General features: G+C 44.6%; 1 protein-coding gene across 1 annotated transcript in view; it reads left to right on the forward strand.

The window, feature by feature from the left end:
* Positions 1 to 20,218, forward strand: part of med13a (mediator complex subunit 13a) — a 70,966-nt gene that overhangs the window by 34,256 nt on the left and 16,492 nt on the right. Inside the window, exons 4-10 of the mRNA XM_085469425.1 lie at positions 5,590 to 5,735; positions 10,602 to 10,790; positions 10,902 to 11,096; positions 11,211 to 11,373; positions 12,625 to 12,735; positions 14,520 to 15,275; positions 16,390 to 16,606. Of these exons, the coding sequence (XP_085325551.1) occupies positions 5,590 to 5,735; positions 10,602 to 10,790; positions 10,902 to 11,096; positions 11,211 to 11,373; positions 12,625 to 12,735; positions 14,520 to 15,275; positions 16,390 to 16,606 (1,777 nt within the window). The remainder of the gene's footprint in view (positions 1 to 5,589; positions 5,736 to 10,601; positions 10,791 to 10,901; positions 11,097 to 11,210; positions 11,374 to 12,624; positions 12,736 to 14,519; positions 15,276 to 16,389; positions 16,607 to 20,218) is intronic.

Here is a 20,218-nt window from a genome sequence, read left to right on the forward strand (position 1 = left end):
TCCAGCTTGCTGTGGGTGTTTGGAGAAGGATTAAAGTTGGATCAATGCAGTGTGTTTGCGAATGTCACACGTGGGGACAGGATGGTGAACACTAGCAGAGAGACTTGACAGTTTGTGCTACATTTAGTCACAGTGCAAGTTTTACCAAATCCTGCTCCTCGTGTGTGTGTGTGTGTGTGTGTGTGTCAGCAGTGAGGAAATGTATCTCATGCTGTTGATGTTGCGGTGCTTTTTAGGCCAAGTGCTGATCAAGCACCTGTTGACATTTAAAAGCATCTCTGTGCAAATTGCTGTGCAACTTGTAAAAATCACATTTACTTTGCCGGCCTACAGGATTCTGAAACACTGAAGTTACAGAAGGCAAAAAAAAAAAAAAGATTTTAAGCTGCAACTACATATTTAAACAGTTTAAAACAAGACGACAGAAGGATAACGTGACATTTGGGTGTTTAAAGCGAGATTCTCACACTGGGAAGTAATATGATAATTTAGTATGACTGTTTAAATGTCAGCAGCTGGCATGTCGAGTAATCTTTTTAACCTGTCAGCTGACACACTGACACACCAATCTGTACAATCACATTTGTAAAGAAATTGATTTGTGTGTGTGTGTGTGTGTGTGTGTGTGTGAGTGAGAGAGTATTTGGTTGTACTTCTGCCTGCTGAGCCACAGATGGCAGCCCTTTACCTCAAGCTTACAAGTGCCCCACAAACACAGATGTGTGTGAATGTGTGGTGTCAGGTTTTCTTTGCATGTGAGAAGAGAATGGCGTGCTGTATTTCTGTCGATGTCTGCAGAATGTGCCGGCACATTTTTACCTCACTCCCTCCCTTCCTCTTTTTTTCTCTCTCCTTGTCACTCTCGAAGCTGTTCACCTCTTTCCTTCCATGTACATAAATACACTACTGTATTAGTAAGTTGGCCTGGTTGGCCAGCAACAAAGACACTGCATTCAGTGCACGACAAGAGCAGTCTATCCAATTCTTAGAAAGCCAAGAATAGATCCTGAGGGGGGGCGGGGACACCACTACCCCTGCAAGCCCGTACTAGTCAAAATTTGCCGCCACCTTAACAATTTGGCTCCACGCCGTGAAAGCGGGAGGGGTGCTGGTGGTTTGGCGATGCGTCTTGGCTCCATAACTGGAGGGTGTTTTTCACAGCGCACACACCCCGTAAGATACGCACTGCAGTCAAAGAATCCTGTTGTATATGGCTGCCTGGTTACCTGAGCTGCTGCGACACACCTCCCAGACAAAGGTGTCTTTGCTCTCTCCTATCATGTGGCCTAATTGCCCAGATGTCTCCTTGCATCAGTTAGTTAAGAAATGTCTCCTTGCCAACTTAATGGCAATAAATGTGATTTGTTATTATTTACATGTAGGTACAGACACGATCTGCGGTGGTTCTTCAGCTTTAGTCATTCAGAGTTTTACTGTAAAATAATTGTAAAACACACGTGAATCAACAGTGCACGAGAACCACGTTTAGATACGATTAGAAAAACGTGGAGTTGTTTAAGCCGTCATGTTGTGATTGCACAGAGGGTGCTGGTTCAGGCTGTTCCATTGCAAATGAATGCCACAGGTACAGCACAGCTGCACTATGATGTGTGACTGTTGCATATGTGACTTTGTTGTTTGGGGGTTAAAATAAAGGGGGGGGGGGGGGTACCCAAAATCAACACTGAGAGGAAGTGTCAAAAGTCATAAGATAAGATAAGATAACCTTTATTAGTCCCACACGTGGGAAATTTGTTTTGTCACAGCAGGAAGTGGACAGTGCAAAAGTTATGAGGCAAAAATTAGAATACAATAAGAATAAATACAGTACACAGCTGTACAGAATAGAATAAAATACTATATACAGTAGAATAAAATAAATATACAATAAGATAAAAATAGAATACAAATACAAATACTATATACAACTGAGTAAAATACAACAATGACAGAAAGGATTATTGCACTTAGTGTTATTGCACATGTGTGGATGTCTGTGTTTGTTCAGTTAAAGTCTTTGTTGTGGAGTCTGACAGCAGTGGGGAGGAAAGACCTGCGAAATCTCTCCGTCCCACACCGTGGGTGCCGCAGTCTCCCACTGAAGGAGCTGCTCAGTGCTGTCACAGTCTGCTGCATGGGGTGGGAGATGTTGTCCATCAGGGATGACAGCTTAGCCGCCGTTCTCCTGTCACTCACCACCTCCACTGGGTCCAGAGGGCATCCTAGAACAGAACTGGCCCTTCGGATCACCCTGTTCAGTCTCTTCCTGTCCCCAGCAGAGATGCTGCCGCCCCAGCAGACCACGCCATAAAAGATAGCAGAAGCCACCACAGAGTCATAGAAGGTCTTCAGGAGTGGGCCCTCCACCCCAAACGACCTGAGTCTCCGCAGCAGGTACAGCCTGCTCTGCCCTTTCCTGTAGAGGGCGTCTGAGTTATGAGTCCAGTCCAGTCTATTGTTCAGATGAACACCAAGGTACCTGTAGCTGTCCACAGCCTCAATGTCCATACCTTGGATGTTCAGTGGTTGCAGTGGAGAATGCTTGTGCCTGCGGAAGTCTACCACCAGCTCCTTGGTTTTACTGGCGTTGATCTGGAGGTAGTTCAGCTGGCACCAGTCCACAAAGTCTTGAGTCAGTCCTCTGTACTCCTTGTCGTCCCCATCAGTGATGAGGCCGACTATTGCAGAGTCATCAGAGAACTTCTGCAGGAAGCACTGGGTGGAATTGTGGGAGAAGTCTGCAGTGTAGATGGTGAAGAGGAACGGAGCCAGAACCGTTCCCTGTGGGGCCCCCGTACTGCAGACGACCCTGTCCGACACACAGCCCTGAGTCCTCACATACTGTGGTCGGTCGGTGAGGTAGTCCAAAATCCAGGTAGTGAGGTGATGGTCCACTCCAGAGTTCTCCAGCTTGTCCTTCAGAACCAAGGGAAGAATAGTGTTGAAGGCACTGGAGAAATCAAAGAACATGATTCTCACAGTGCTTCCAGCGGTCTCCAGGTGAGCGAGGGAACGATGTAGGAGGTGAATGACGGCATCGTCCGCTCCAATGCCAGGCTGGTAGGCAAACTGAAGTGGGTCCAGTGATGAGCTTATTAGGCGCCGAAGCTGAGCCAGGACCAACCGCTCCAGGGTCTTCATCAGGTGGGATGTCAGAGCCACCGGCCTGTAGCTGTTGAGGTCCTTGGGGCGTGAAGTCTTTGGCACTGGTACAACACAGGAGGTTTTCCAGAGCTGTGGGACTCTTCCCAACCTCAGGCTCAGGTTGAAGAGGTGCTCCATATTTCCTGGATTACAGTTGCTTATTGATTTAATGATAATAACGACTGATATGATCTCTCATGTCTGTCGTTGTAACCACAGGAGCGATCTCTTGCAGTTGACTTGAAACAGTTTGTCTTCTTGCTTTTTTTTTTTTTTTTTTTTTAATCACTCAGTAAAGCTGGGCTTACACTCTGCGATTTTTGTCCCATTTTAGCCGTGCGACCATTTTGGTGATCGGCCCGATTCTGGCCTTCATCGTGCGTCGTGTAGTATACGCCGGGTAACGAGAAGCGATTAACACCTCACGACCAGCTCCCGATCATCAATCGCTTGGTCGTGAGGATTTCAAACCGTTGTGAGGGTGTCACCGCAGCTGCTCACACTGAGCACGTGCAAAGACATAAACGTCGGTGAAAAAGACGGAGCAGCAGTGCAGCGTGTGATCTGGACACAAGCGATGGAGGCACACCTTGTAGAACTTTGGCTCATCCGAGCCTTTTCGATGTGGCCTCACAAAATTATCACGACCACAACAACCGTGAAAATAGTTGGATTTACACTGCTGCTCAATCACAGCTGCCTGATCATGTTTTTCATTAGCAATTTAGCAAAGTTGATGTGGTGGTGTGTCTGTGTGAGTGAAAGACAGAGAGCGACAGATTTTCTGTTATAACCTCATATATCCATTTTTATGGGCGCACAGTGTGAGCACTCGGGTCGCATCAGAGCATCGGGCCGTATAGTGTGAGACCCTGCATCGTGACCTATGAACTTCTAACCCTGCGAGTCAATCGTGCAGTTTGAGCAGGAGCTGGATAACGCGACTGAAAAAATCGCAGTGTCTGCCCAGCTTAAGTGAGCTGCATATGCAGGGCAGATCTGCAGTGTAGAATCGAGGCTGAGGTTACAGATTGCATTAGTGACAAGAAAGTAATTGGACTTTGATTAACTTTATTCTAGCCAAACCTGATCCATCAGACGTGCCAAGTTCGGCCCAGGCACTGACCTTTGCAAGTACGACACCTCTTAGTACAAACAATTATGTGTGGCTCATTAAAGGCAAAGAAGCAATCGTGCTCTAAAAACCTCATAACAATGGAGAATGCCCGCTTGATGTGTGGAATTTGATTGCCATCTGCAATAACGCTCACTTGCTCAGGCTGCTCACACTTTAGGAGAACTTTATCAAGGCAATTTGTTTTTCTTTCACAAGACTGGAAGGTCTTTTCTCCCCATGTCGATCTGCCTCGCTCTGCTCCTTTCCTTTAATCCTCTGCACAGGAGGTGTGTCAGTGCCGGAGAGACGGGTAGAGAAGACTGATATTAGCTTAACCAAATCCTCAGAGGAGGCAGCCCTCTCTGATCCACTTCCAAATTCACTTCGTCCTTACCCATTTGGTCATTTGCCACACACGCTGCCTCTTGCGCTAACTGTGTGTGTGCGTGCATGTACACGTCAGAGAGAGGAAAGCCTGCCGACAATGCTGTGCATCCCCCCCGGTCCCTTCTCCCTCAGTCTGCCCCGTCCTTGCTTTACTTCTTTAAGTTGTTGCTGCTGAGGTCAGACTGGCACAGGCAGGCTTTGTTGTGAGCACAAGAGCGTGTGTGAGGGAGGGAGGGAGGGAAAAGGTACTGTTTTGCTGTTAAGCATTTTGGCCACAATGCCAGAAGTAGTCGTGGCTCGCCTTTCTGTTTTACTCTGGATGAGATGTACAGACGCACACTTGAACTCCAAACCACCTGTAAGCATTGCTGTGCAGACTGACTTGCATCCCGGTCTCTGCACATGCTATTGAAGTCTTTAAATACCCACTCGTGTGTCATCGATTGAAAGGATTAGGATTGAACTCTGGAAACCTTTATCATCCACTCTGTTATCGGAATAAAAAAAAAGTGGCGCAGGCTATCGGAGCAATTTAATAGAGGCATAGGAGGCATCTTTGAATCAGATAAGTAGCTTTTACTCCCTCAGGTCTCTCTGGAATCGTTTTTTTTCTTTCTATCCAAAGTCTCTGTCATGTTGAAGCAGGATGTAGGTGAGACGTGAGATTCCATTATATCTGACACACACGAAAGGGAAAAACCACACACAGGTTTCTATAATCATTTTTTCTCTCTCTACCTTTCCTCTCCCTGCCATCTCCTCTGTTTCTGTCTTTGTGAATACGAACTTGAACTAGACTATGTGATCTGCTCATCCTTTTTTCTTTACTTTTTCTTTATTCTACTCCAAAGTCTGCTGGAGTTATTCACTGGAAGTCTTTTCAAAGGTGCATTTGAAAGTAGTGTAATCCCAAATGACTCATCTCACTCTCTTTCTCACAGTGAGCACTTGTCCTGCGCCTTCACCTTCTTCTTACATGGCGAGAGCAACGTGTGCACCAGCGTGGAGATCAACCAGCACCAGCCTGTCTACCATCTCACAGAGGAGCACCTTACTCTGGCTCAGCAGGCATCCAGCCCCTTCCAAGGTGGGTCACTGCTGTGTGTTACCCAGCCTTCAGTGACGTGCAAACATGTGACATAACATCAAGTCACGTCGTCATGTTGTTGAATTTGGTTTATAATGGTTTCAGCTGCGTGGTGATGGGCATGTCGCTCCTACTTGTTATCATAGTGCAGGCATAGATATGTGAATTAGTTCAGCAGTCTTTTTACATTTTTCCTGAGCAGATTAAACTAGTGCAATATGAACAATTTATATCTTCACAACTATTGAAATGAATATTTAAACTGTCTTCTCGTTAAATTAGATAAAGACTTAGTTAACTGTCCAAGCATTTGTCCAGAGGTATTACTAAAGTGTCTGTAGAGTAACAAGACTTTGGTGTCACCTCATAATTTCAACCTGACCTTATGAATGAAGATCTGCTGCACACGAAGATTCCCCAAAGTCTGGTGACTGGCAAAAAATCAACACAAACAGGAAGTTCCTAATAATGTGTCAGGTTGATTTGATCTGCCAGACCTCACCCTCACATATTGTATTTTTTCAAATGGCAGTAAAATAATTTTTATGAGGGTTGTTGCTTGTTGTTTGCACAGAGATGCTTTTTTTGTATCTTTAATTTTGTGCATAAAACTACGTTGTAATCCAATAAAAATCTACCAAATAGTACAGAATGATCCCAAACAAATGAAGCACAATAAATATCGCGGTTGCCCTGTATCGGCTGCAGGACTTTATTACTTAAGACTTCACTTCAAACAAAAGGCTTATTTTTACACTGAATCAACACATTATTGCAAATTTTCTGCTGCTTGTCATTGTAAGTTTTTCTGAAATAGATTACACAAGTCATTACAACAACGTGTCTGCTGCTGAGGACACAAACCACAAAGTTTAGAATTAAAGTTGATGAATTATTCAGTGTGAGAAAAATGTCAGAGCTGTAAATAAAATCACATTTAAAGTTTCTGCCTGTTTAAAAGTCCAGAGCTGTTCAACCCCACAGCCTCTTGAACCGTTGTTACGGTCAAATTTATTTTCTTCTTTGGATTCAAAGTAACAGGTCACTCATGCAGAGTGGCAACTTTTATCTTACAGTTACTTTAGACTGTTGAACACGCATAAATGGATTTTAATAAAATACTAATACTGCTTGTTTACATCATTGTATTTTGCACAACTCTGTTGCTTGTGAAGCTCGCACACAAGAATTTCACTCACATGTGCTGTACCAATGTACCTGCACATGTGATGTGACAATAAAAGTGATTTGATTTGATTTGATTTGATGGTTAACAAAAGTGTAGAGATATATTTTTTCTGAATGAAATGGATCAGCAGTCTGTGTGTTCGGTGCTGTTTGTAAGATAAATCGTATGTGATCTTCTGTCGCGCTGTCTTTCGCTGCTCTTTGGCTCGCAGACAGCTCAATGAAAAGTCACACCCCATCCAAATGTTCGTGTAGCGACTTTAATATGCATAGTTTCATACTCGTGTAGGAAGAAAACAGATTGCTTTATGAATACGGTCATTAGATGTAAAACTGCTATCACACACCCATCCTGTTGATTCTTCTATTAGTAGAGAGGTATGAGTGTCGTGTCATTATCTAGTACTCGGCTCTTTCATTTGCATACTTTGCTGACTTGCCTCGAGTGTTCTCTCAGCAGCGTTGGACCGCACGAATGCGCTCGGCTGTGATGTAACGTGTCCCCCTGCACAGAGATGATGCAGAAATTAAAATCATGCATAGCTAAAATGAATGTTTTGTGGAAATTTGACAAACCAGCCCTCACGAGGCTTATCTTTATTTAATCTTTGTGCACCAATAAAAAATAAAAAAATAAACCCAGTTGGATGAGACGTTTTCCCAGAGGAAAAGTTTGCCGCCTTTACCTTTCTCATTTATGGCTGGATAGATGTGATGCAGCTGTCCTCTTTTTCTCTGTATGCCCCCTCCAGAGTAATAATAGTGATCACTTCCTCCATTCGCCACAGTAATTCCTGTACAGACGGCCCCTTTAGTGTCTCTAGAGACCTCATGAAGGGAGGTGATAATACCTCTCAGTTAAAGACGAGTACTTTAGATAAAAATAAAAAGACTATCAGAATTTAGCATGCAGATACGTATGGTGATGTTTATGGGGTTTTCCAGTTATTTAGAAGGATTATATTGCTCACCAGCTAAGAGTAACTTGCGACTGTTTTGTTAGTCTTTAAATACTTAAATGGCAATATCTCGCCGAGTTTCCATCCTGGTCAGGTAATTGAGGGCTCAAGGTTTTCAGAGATGCACACTGACACCTCTTCTCTTTTCACTGAGTGATAATGCTGCTGAGTACGCTCATACAAGTGATCCACAGGAGCAGTTTATTAGAATGATGCATTCGTTTTTGTAGCATTGGAAACACCCTCATGCAGCCCAGCTATGTGAAACTGATGCGTACACCTGTCTCTACTGTGAGAGCGTGTGTGTCTGTGTGCAGGTGTGCGTTTTCACCGCCGCAGTGTGTATCCTCCTGGCTAACCAAGCATAGCACCGAGAAAGACCTGACTTCCATCCCCCTTTATCCATCTATCCGCGCCCCCCCCCCCCCCCCCCCCCCCCAACTCACCTCTGCCAGCTTGGTTTACTGTGCGGCAGAGCGCTCTGGCGGGCAGACCTCTCCAGGATGTGACCTCATAAAAGGGCGCAGAGTGAATGTAATGAACTCTCAGCCCATTACACTGATCTGAGCACATTTGACATGTCTTCAGGGAACCAGAGATGGACTCACAGCCAGAGAGAGGGGCAGGAGGGGTAGCTCGAGAGAGGGGAGGATGAGGTGCGGTGGCGATCAGGGGGAGGGGGGTAAACCATTTCCATAATTGTGCTGAATTTGATCTCTCCTCCACAATTGGCCCGAGGTCTTACGAGCGCGTGTGCGCACAGCAAGAAGTGCAGAAAAGGAAGGAGCAGGGCTGAATTTAATCAAGGTTAATGTGATCGTCCATAGCTGGATGTTGTCGTGCATCTCAACGTAAATAACCTTTTGTTCTTCTCTCTGTTGGGTTGTTTTCGCTGAGGTAGTGCGTTCTGTAGGCTGAAGCGAAACAGTACGCCGAGGGGCGTTCGGGGCTCGCGTCTAGATGACGTGTTTTTATAACTTCTTTCTTTTTTTTAAATGCTCTGAGGTTCATTTGACAGTAAAAAACCAAAATAACATTATTCCTCCAAGTCACCTGACTTTGTCTGGTGAAGCTCAACATTGCTTCCAATCTGCTGCAGTGCTACTTATCTCCCACTGCCACCTGCCAGCGCCGTCCTTGAAATATCCCGAAGTGTCGGATCTGTTTGTCACTTTTTTCCCTTTGTGTCCAAACAGTGTCGTTTAAAGTTGTAATCCTTAAGATTTCAGCCCTGGTCAGTTTGATAACGGGCATGGTTGGCTTGTAAAAGCAAGTGCGGTTAAATGCTGCAGAATTCTTTGAGCCCCGACTTTGTCAGAAGCACAACAGAAGAGCAGCAAGTGAATCTGTTTAAAGTTGTACCAAAAACAAACTTGGATTGCCAGTCAAAAGTGAGGATAATCAGGGTGTGACTTCAAGTTTCACTGAAACAGGAAGCAGCTGTTCATCTTGTCCAGAAGTTAGGTGTACAGCCTGCTGCCCTCTGTGGTTGCTCCTGAGCCTTTTCCGTTTCTCCACGCGGTATTTAAAAGGATCCGCTTGCAACCAAACCTGCCACAGCATGTGATTGTTCTTGTTTCCTGTTGCTCCTTCATGATAAGTCCACAGTTGGAAGCTTTTGATGCAAAGAGCTGAAGTTAATGATTCATTGTAACTGCTTTTTAACCTCCTCGATCATTTTTTGCCCCTCGTGTGTTTACTCAGGTGGGTCACTTCGATCCTGCTATTAAAAGCTAACATATAGGTTTTTAAAAATTGCTTAATAGAAATGTGTTAAATGGCTGCTTCCAATAACCTACTGAACATAAATGGGACTTTATCTGCACATGCTCAAAGCTCCAGGCTCTTTCCTGGAAAGACTATTTGTGCACACAGGCTTTCTTTTTCTACCCTCTCCTTTTTTTCCATTGTCTCCTGCCATTTTCCTATCATGAAAGCTGTTCTGCAGTCCAGCCGCTCAATCAATACCTGGGGACAGAGGCCATCGAGTCTAGTAATGACATACTAGGAAGGCAGAGCAGAGAGGGACATTAACAAATGCTCACTCACACACCCACCAAGCCAGTCTGTTCGTAGAACCATTATACCCCCCTTTCCACATTTCAATGCATAATAGACAAAGAGAAAGGAGAATGGATGCATAGCAAGATTGTGTGTGTGTGTGTGTGTGTGTGTGTGTGTGTGTGTGTGTGTGTGCATGTTTCCAGTTGGTTTCTGTGCTCATACGTATGCATTATGCATGTTAGTTTATGGTGCTATCTGCATTTGGCTGATGGATGTTGGTCTGTTCTGTAAGCTGACTGATGGGCTCTCTCTGCCACTCTCATATGTCTGTGAGGTCAAGTGTGTTTGCCAAGGACTGGCCCCTTTTATAAGCCTCTGTTTATGGGCTCTGAGAGGCTGTTGCTTCTCAATAATTGGCGTCTGGAAAGGTCAGAGCGCTCCTGATTCGTCCAGAGATGGCAGAATGACAATGAAAGGAAAACACATGTACAAAGAAAGACGAGATGAATGATGTGAAGAATTTAGCGACAATAAGAACAGACAGGAAAGGAATCGCAAGTGGTATGGATTTAGAGAAAAAAGGGACCAGGATGTAATGGGAAAACAGGAACTAGTTTTTAAGTGTAGTTGTGGAAGATGTGATGCAGAATGGAAGATTCCCAAAGTTATGCTGACTCTTTCCTTCTTGCTGCTTTTCCTTCCTCCCCCTTTTTAGTGATCCTGAGTCCATTTGGTCTAAATGGAACACTGACTGGCCAGTCCTTTAAGATGTCAGACCCACCTACCCAGAAGCTGATTGAGGAGTGGAACCAGTTCTATCCCATCAGTCCCAGTGCCAAGGAGAACGTGTCAGAGGACATGGACTGGGAGGATGAATCTCTGGCCTCTGTTGAGGTCCTCGTTGGTCAGTATTTATTTTGAATCCACAATCTTAAGAATACCTTTTTCACGTGTAGAGTTTCTAGTTTAGTTTGACTGATTTGTGATCCTGAACTTTTTGCATGTTTTGGTTCAGGTGGTGTGCGTATGGTGTACCCAGCCTGCCTGGTGCTGGTACCCCAGTCAGACATCCCTGTTGTGACCCCTGTGGGGTCCTCCCACTGCACTGCCGTCTACTCGGGTGGCCACCAAGTGCCTGCTTCCCAGCGAGAGCCCGCCATGTCTTTGGTGACACTCACCCCTCCCACATCACCCGAAGAGGCGCAGACAGGTAAAGACATAAGACTCCTGCTGAGTCCTAAGTTGAGGATTTCTCTTAACATGACTGGAAGAATTTGTCATCTTTTGTCAAATGGTCTGTTAACCTTCCTCTTTCCTTCCCCAGTGGACTCTCACTCGGCTCAGAAGTGGGTTAAGATGCCTTCATCATCTGATGCGTTTAGCGTGGACAGAACAAGTCACCACGGAGGAAAGATTCCACGCCGGCTAGCCAGTCAGATGGTGGAGCGTGTCTGGCAAGAGTGCAATATCAACCGAGCCCAGAACAAGTACGTGTGACATTGTGCAGAGTGCTTAAACATGAAAACTGCCACTAGGCATGCCGTAATGGATGCATCACCTATCGGTTACATTGGCTTTGCTCTCAATCAGACTTGTTTGTCTTCACCGTATGATTATGGGAAAATATTTGACAGTAAATTCAATTTAATTTTATTTACACAGCACCAAAGGCACTTTATAATGTAAGGTAGAGCCTACAATAATACATACAGAGAAAAACCCAACAATCATATGACCCCCTATAAGCAGCACTTGGCAACAGTGGGAAGGAAAAACTCCCTTTTAACAGGAAGAAACCTCCAGCAGAACCAGGCTCAGGGAGGGGCGGGGTCATCTGCTGTGATTGGTTGGGGTGAGAGAAGGAAGACAGGATAAAGACATGCTGTGGAAGAGAGACAGAGATTAATAACAAGTGTGATTCAGTGCAGAGAGGTCTGTTAACACAGTGAGTGAAGAAGAAACACCCAGTGCATCATGGGAATCCCTCAGCAGCCTACACCTATTGCAGCATAACTAAGGATTCAGGGTCACCTGATCCAACTATATGCTTTAGCAAAATCAATCTAGACCCGTGCATTAACTGGTACAAACATGGTCACTGATCATTCCTGGTTAAAAACATATTATTTCAATATATGTGATGAACAGGAAGAAACCTCTGGCAGGATAAGAGGAGCAGTTACCTCTGTACAGAAATACTGAGTGTGTATTACAGCGAGTTGTGTTTATATACGTATATAAAATGTAGATAAAACTGAAGATCTGATTATTGCTTATTTGATATTAATTAGAAATATCATAAATAACCACATTACTTGCACAGACATAGATGAATTATTCTGCTACATTTCTGTCTGCTTTTTATTATTGATTAAACTCGGACAGATATAAATGTCGGTAGTCAAGTAATAGCTTAAAGTTTTAGGCCTTGGGTTGTTTTTATTATTCTACAGCAGTGACTCTGACACGTTGGGTGCACCTTGGGATCTGTTGCCTCTTGACCAAGCACAAAACGTTGCCTATCGTTAGCTGTCAGCCAAACCATTACCGCTCCAAGGAGGGTGATAAAATCAGCCGTGGCTCAAAGCTTTTACCAATCGCTGCTGTATGTGAAAGAAAAATGGCATCAAAAGTGGATGGGGCTGTTCACATAAATGCTGCTTGAAAGAATTGGGGAAATTGAAAAGTCTCAATAGAATTTCGTTTCGACTTTTTATTTATTTATTTGAACTCCCTAGGCGAAAGTTTCCAGCTGCAACCAACGGTACCTGCGAGGAGGAGCCAAGTGAGAAAGTGGGAACCTGGGATTTTGTGGAGTCTTCACAGAGGTCGTACTGCAGCTGTTCGAGGTCAGTCGATGTGCAGTTCACACAGGTATTGCTCATATGTGTGCGCTCAAAGACATTTCAAAGAGGTTACATGGAGTCCACAGGGCTTTGAACACCGGCGCAGAGGGCCGTACTCAGCAAAATATCTGCAAGTTACATCTGCGTCTGGACTTTGACAAGCATATTATTCTTCACATTTTTCAATTTATCACTATTTTGTGTAAGCGACAGCCGTGGCGGGGCTGAAACCTCTGCTGGCTTGTGTGTTTCTGTAAGTCGGACGTTTTTATTCCCGCACTGACTGGAGTGATTTCAGGCGGAAAGAATAGTTTGACCTCTGATGTAGCTGTTGAGGGTGGTAAATGGAATGTGTGTTGTTAATGTGAACAAATAAGCTCAGATCATGTGTTTGCCCTGGTGTTTTATCAGTCTGAATCAGCCCAGCTGTCCTTATAAAGTCCTCACTGAACAACCTCCTCTGTATTTATTTAGGATAAAATAACACACCCATCATATGCATTAATATCATTTTGCATGCAGTAGTCTAACACCTTGTAAATGCTATTCTTTGTTTGCTTATGCCTGCAGACGGTTAATATTTGTCCTCTCTGGTTAATATATAGACATTCTTGTCTATCACATTTTATTTAATGACAGTTTTTAGATCATCGTAAACAGCATGCTGCTATGTCTGCGTCCCATGATCATCATCTTCTCTGCCTCCTGATAAACTGCAGATACAGGCAGCTGTTTAATCCGCTGAAACGCAAGCCTGACCACTCCAGTCTGCACATCTAACCAGTATACGCTATGCCTGGATGCTTGACTGGTTTTGTCAGAAGTCCAAACCAACTGAAAGAAAGTCCTGCTTTGTGGTTGATAATGAAGCGCTATCTAAAGTGGATCTGTGTGCGTGTTTGGGGAATCCTCTGCACCGGGCTCGTGCACCTTGGACTGCAGATGAGCAGAGTGAATTGGGCCAGTCAGCTGGAGCATGTTAATTTGTTGGAAAGCACCCAACTCTTTGGCAGCACATAAATGGGAAGCTGTGCGTTGCCAGTTTTACTGTCCATTAGCTTTGTTTTGTAGATGGAAGCCATACGTGTCTGTTTATGTTGACAGCTGAATGCGAGGTCACACACAAAGCCTGCTTATTAAAGAGGGACACTGATGTGTAAGTGTTGCTTGCAGCGTGAGTGCTGAGCCGTCAAAACGGAGGGTAAAAGATGACCTCAGACTATTTTTCTTTGAAACGTGTCTGATGGGATGTAGGAGCCAGGTGATACCAAGGTGAGGTACGGGAGAGGGGCTTTGGTGAGGTGGGTGTTCTAGCAGGTCATGGCCCTGGTGAATCCTTCATATATTTTGTGTCTTTTCTTCTGACAGCACTCTGTGAATGTGCTTCATTAATTTCTGTTTGGCTGTCTGAGGAAAATACAATATTGATGTTTTAGAAGATGATTTTTTTTCATGCCATCAGTTTGACTGTGAATAATTAAAAAATGTATGACTATGCATTAGCCTTTGTGGTTTAGCTGTTACAGCTTTACTCTGGAGCTGATCCGTGAAGTGTTCTCTGCTAATTGTGTTGGGATAAATTTGGGGGGCGGTGCTGCCTTGTTGCTCGTGAGCATAATTGGGCTAATTGATGTTTTATAAGAGCAACGGATGCGATGGCTTAAAAGGAAGTTTCACACGAGCTGCACAACTTCTCATAAAAGACTCTCTGTATGTGCGAGTGTTTTGCTCCTTGTCATCAGTACGTCACGGTCTCACTGCATTTCCCTGTTTTTGCTCTCCTGCAGATACAAATTAGTTAAGCAGCGAACAGCCAATAACACGGGCCAGCCTCAGTCAGCTGGCCAGCCATCCCAACCTCCGACCAAGCACAAAACTGGAGGAGAGAAGCCAGAGAAGGGTGACAAGCAGCAGAAAAGACCCCAGACACCCTTCCATCATCGCAGCCTGGCCAGCGACGAAGCCTCCATAGACACAGAAGCAACAGCTGGACAAAGGTTGGCCCTGAGGAGTCAGGATGGAGCAAGATTTCCTAGTATTCGCTCTGCAGATGTATCTGCCATCCAAAAAGCCCCCCAGCTCCACAGTGGGGGCGTTAGCACTGGGCCATCAGAACAGGCCAACTCCCCTCAGCCCCCACCACTTAGTCCCCACCCCTGTGAACGCAGTGAGGAGTCAGGGGAGGGCATGAAGAACCCTTCGACCCCCAATAGCCAACACTTTTACCAGCCGCAGCCGGAAGCTTGCCTGGTCGGGGTGAAGGGCAGCAGCGAGGAGCAAGGAGGGCCAGAGGCTCTGAATCAGCACTTCCAATCCCATCAACCCAACCCCCACCCCGGAACCTCAGCCTACTCCGAGCCTCCTGAGCCTACCGTGTATGTGGGTGCAGCGATCAACCTGGAGGACGACAGCTCCCACGCACCATGGAGGTTATTCAACTTACCCCGAAGGAAAGAAGCCGAGCTGCCCACGCCGCTGCTGCCTGGAGACAAGCTGAGAGAGGAGGCAGCCGCATCACAAGACAACCTGGTGTCGGTCACAGAGTGAGTGGCAATTACACTTCAGTCCCCGTTCAGTGGCCTCTGTTTGGGAAAGCCAGCTATCCCAGCTTTCCTACTTTGTATACGGTGCCAGTGAGCCGCTTTGAAGCACTTTCAACAGCCCAGAAAAAAATAGTTTAAAAAAATAATAACACATCTGCCTCCTCTTTCCTCACCCTTGCTGCCCCTCCTATTCCTCCTGTTCAGTGTAACACTTAGCTACACACAGCTTTGTGACCTTTTGACTTCATACATCACCAATATGCAGGGCTAGCACTACTCAGTGATTCCTTCACACAAGCACAAGAGAGCAATGAGGGAGAGAGTAATGATGGAGTTGGATAAAGATAAAACACTGCTATTGTAATAGAGGTGGAGCTGATAAAAGTACTATCTGCTGGTTATCAGTTTAGCAGGTTCTAGAGAGCATTTGACTGAGCTGCAGCTGCTAGTGAGGTATCACAGATAGTGGCAGCATGAAGGGTCCAGGGTGAAGACCAGGGTGGCCAGAGAGGGAATTATCAGGGAAGTTATGCAGTCCTGAGTGGGGCCGGCCACTTGGATGGCCTATCCTAGCTGTAATCCCCCCAGCTACAGCTCTGAATATTGGCTAAGCTGTGACCCAGGTCACTGCACACCATCACCTTGCATCAAAGCTGGACAGGCGTGATAGGAGGACAGAAAAACACAGTTGTTGCTGGCAGGGAAGGCCAAGGATAACGCCTTCTTCTCCGTGTCGTCCCGGGCTGTTACATATGATGAACACGTAGGCCAGAGTCCGAGCTACAGAAGAGTTTTTGATGAGTGATGCAACAGGCGATAGTTCTGTGTGTCAGAGCCACCGTGTTCTCATAAAGCCAGCAGAAATGTAATTGTCTGACAGCAAACAGGAGGCTTCTTCTGCACGACGGCTGTCGGAACCAGTTGCAGTCACTGCCATTTCTGTAACTCCAGTAAAAAACACTGGTACATGATGTCACACCAAAACAGAGCAGATGGGGCAGTGTTCTTCTCTCACCCTGTTCACACACAATCGCAATCATCAGTTAGACTGCTACTTTATGAAGATCTTTACATTAAACACTAGGAGTCACTGCGTTTTTTATCCCCTATCCAGGGTGATGTCTACGTCTAAATGGCCACTCAAGGTTTCCGAAGAACGCGTGCAGATGTATCGAGCCAGGAGGAACCAGCATCTTGCTGCTGCTGTAACAGATGGAGATCACGAGCCTGAGGTCGACCCCTACGCCTTTGAGGAAGGAGATGTCAAGTTCACATTCTCCAACAAGAAGGATAAGTCAGGCGGGGAGCGGGAGCCAGGAAAGAAACACAAGGTAAGGCCAGCCAAGTGGAGGAGCGAGGAATGCTCCTCAGCTGTTAGCAGGATATTCATACGGCTTTACTGCGCGCTGTAATGGATGCATTATGCCGACCTTGCTGTAAAAATGGCCCCTTTTGCTTATTGTTCTTCTGACAAGAACATCAGACAGTAAGCTGTAAGCTCTGCCTGCTCTCTATTACATTTTCTCCTATATGTCCATTACTTTATTTAGATGCATTCAGAATAGATTTTGCAACATTTTCAGAACTGAAAAAGTGTCACTTTCTGTGAATGCAAAATTACCTTTTGCACAAGTCACCCACAAGGTACGCTGCAAACCAGCTCTGCCATGTGCCATTTATTGGATGGTCTTCATTCTCTGATTTAGATCAAATTGCTTATTTGTGTAACAGTAATCTTTACAGTTATAATTGTAACTGTTGCAATCTAGATCTAAAATAGAACCGCTAACTGTGACCAGCACGGTATCCACAACATCCTGTTATTATCATTTACTCACTTTCTTGTCTCCATATTTGTGTCTTGAGCTCTGTTTGCACAGGACAGGGACACTGACAGCACGTTGTACTAATAGTTTGTAAGGTGAAAATGCAGAGGGGAATGATCATGTCCTGAACATCGTTATGATTTTGGTGTTTTTCTTTTTTTGTCGTTGTTGTCTTCACTACATTTCCCATCAGTCTCTTTTCCTTTGTGAGATTTATGGCTGCTGTGCTGGTGAAAGTTTACACTTACAAAGTCAGGTGGGCACAGACTGGAGATCTATTCACAGATAAAGCGTAAATGATTATGGGAGATGAGATGGGTAGTAGGGCTGCACGATTTAGCATAAAATGAGAATCACGATTTTTTGGCTTAGAATTGAGATCACGATTCTCTCACGATTCTCTTTTCCAGTATAAATATTTATTGCATTTATTAACTGCACATCAACTTCGTAACAGTTGAGACTGAACATAAAAACAATAAATAAACATAAAAACAACAAATGTCTCACGTTTTGTTGTTGTACTGCTTGAAATTCCGTCTCCACCGTTGCTCGACGCTGCGTGTATAGAGCAGGTAGTGCAACAATAGAAAAGTAGTTGCGGGACGGCACTGTGTAGCGTTTGTCTAGGGTGTTGATCATTTTCCTAAATCCCTCGTTTTGCACAGTGTTGATGGAGCCATATCTTTGGTCAGGTGATAAGTGATAGCCTCCGTAATGTCTTTGTGCCTGCGGGAGTTCGACGGGTATAGGGAAGCGCTGTATAAGGTTCCCGTTATTGATGTTTGGGTGGTTGACCGGGACGGATTTTCTCCTGTCACTTTCTCGTCATCCCTGACGTGCTCTCCGTTGTTTTTTCCTGCTAATTTTAGCATCACACGGCACAGCTTCTGTATCACGTGGTATAAGGCTCCGCCCTTGTCATTTGTTGAGCAGGAAGAGTGAGCGCTTGTTTTCATGCAGAGTACGTCCCGGATCAAAATGCGGTACAATCGTCGTCGTCTTTTTTTTTTTTTTTTTTAATCGTTGTCATTTAGAAATGAGATCGCACATAAGTATGAATCGAGATCGCGATTTTCTAACGATTAATCGTGCAGCCCTAATGGGTAGCGTGCACTCTTTTCACAGGCCCAGCTTATTTAGCACAATATTATGTCTGCAGCTTGTAGTTGTTTAGCGCCAAATTTCAGACTTTGCTTATCTCCGTGAAAGTGTCGCAAAACACACAAATGTTGCTGGTAGTTTGTAAATCCCATGAAGTCTCCCAGTCGCACTGATCCCATGTAAAAAGGACTTGTTCCAAAAAAGAAAATTCCTTGTTGGTTTTAATATAAATTCATTTTATTCTAAACAACTTGTAACTGCAGCTTTAATATAAATGAGGAGTAAAAACTGCATGAAGTGACATTAAATATAAATAGTCGAGGCATGTTTGAGGATTAAATGTGCTTAGCTGCTTTCCTCTGATCATTGTAATGATTATAAACCTGAGTCAGCAGATATTCCTGTCAAAGGCAGATTATCACGTGAGACTTTTATCGTGATTTATCTGTGGATTTGTCACCTTGAAGTCCAGCTAGTTTTAATGCTGGTTTACCTGCTTAGAAAACAGCTGTGCGAGGCGGTTTGGCTGCTTTTAGTTGCTCTTGTAGCCGCAGTCCATCGGCTATATTACAGAAAGCTGCAGTAACAGTTTGAAGAAGGCGTGTTGGTGCGAAGCCTTTTTGAGCATCACCGCTTTATTCCAAGCCATCTTTCACTTAGTTGCCTGGGGTGAAAAAGGGACAAGAGGGCTGATTTTAAGATCCGGGAGCAGGCGAGTTAGAAAATAGGCCATCCGCATCCTCAGCAACGCTGCACTAAAAATAACAGGGCAACCACTTTCTGCATGCATCCGCTTTCACTGCCAAAGTCTAAATGAGCAGGAAACCATTCCTGAATCACTATTGTTGTTTGCGCCCAAAGGAACACCAAATAGTTATCCTCTCCAATTTCCTTTGAGTTGTTGTGTTTTTCCTATTTGATCTGCCCTCTTCCTCCTTCCCCTCCTCGCTGTGTTCTCCTGCTCTGCTTCCGCCTCTGCGGCTTTTAGCTTCGGTTCCAGAGAAGGGCCACCTGTTGGCTGGTACGATTTTGAAAGGGAGATTCGATGTTTGTGTCCCCGTCCCCAGCGGGACATCACAGTGCCACAAACCCGACTCACTGAAGCGTTGAGCCTTAAAAAGCGCACTCAACTATTTTCCTTCTCTTCTGTCTGGTTACGACCCCGCTGCACGCCCCCGATGTGTGCAGAAATGTGAGGGTGAAGGCAGCTCTCGGTGGAGTGAAGTCTCTTAAGAGCACTGTGTGCAGTGGAGCTCTCCCTCTGTCTGTCTGCTTTACTTTGTGTGTGCACATCCACCACATGCTCTGCGTGTGAGCGTGCACTGGTTATTTCTTAAACTAATAATTTTGTTGTCTTTCGGTTTGTTTTTGTTGTTGTTTTTTCCCCTTGAGTCATTCATCGTTGTAGCTGCAATGAATTTCACCTCCTACCTCAAATCAAATCACTTTTATTGTCACATCACATGTGCAGGTACATTGGTACAGCACATGTTAGTGAAATTCTTGTGTGCGAGCTTCACAAGCAACAGAGTTGTGCAAAATACAATAATGTAAACAAGCAAAATACAAGAATGGCCACATCTGAAACTAATAAATATATGTACAATATATAATAGTATATGCATTTCTGGATGTGTATACTAAATATTTTTCTACAAGTGTGTGTGTGTGTGTGTGTGTGTGTACATATTTTACAAATTAAATAGAGTAAACAATAAATAAAATATATAAAAATATAAAGAGTTGAGACATGTGCAAAACAGTGGCATTACTGTACAGTATGGAGTGCCACATATTTAATCTAAACCTTCAGAATCTGCCTGTGAAGGTTAACTTTACTGTGTCAAATTAAATCTTAATGTGAGATTAAGTCATTATTTTAATAACGCTTATTTGTCGAGTCAGACATATTTACTGCTCATCAGACTATTAAATCACTTACTGGCGACTCGTCTTGTGAGACGGAGAAGAAAGCTGGGCTGCTTTCGAGTCTTTTGCCAGATGCTAACACAC

This window comes from Copadichromis virginalis, linkage group LG10 (genome assembly GCF_057382275.1).
Source record: "Copadichromis virginalis isolate Kocher_CV1m ecotype Utaka linkage group LG10, C_Virginalis_male_GT1.1, whole genome shotgun sequence".
NCBI lineage: Eukaryota > Metazoa > Chordata > Actinopteri > Cichliformes > Cichlidae > Copadichromis > Copadichromis virginalis.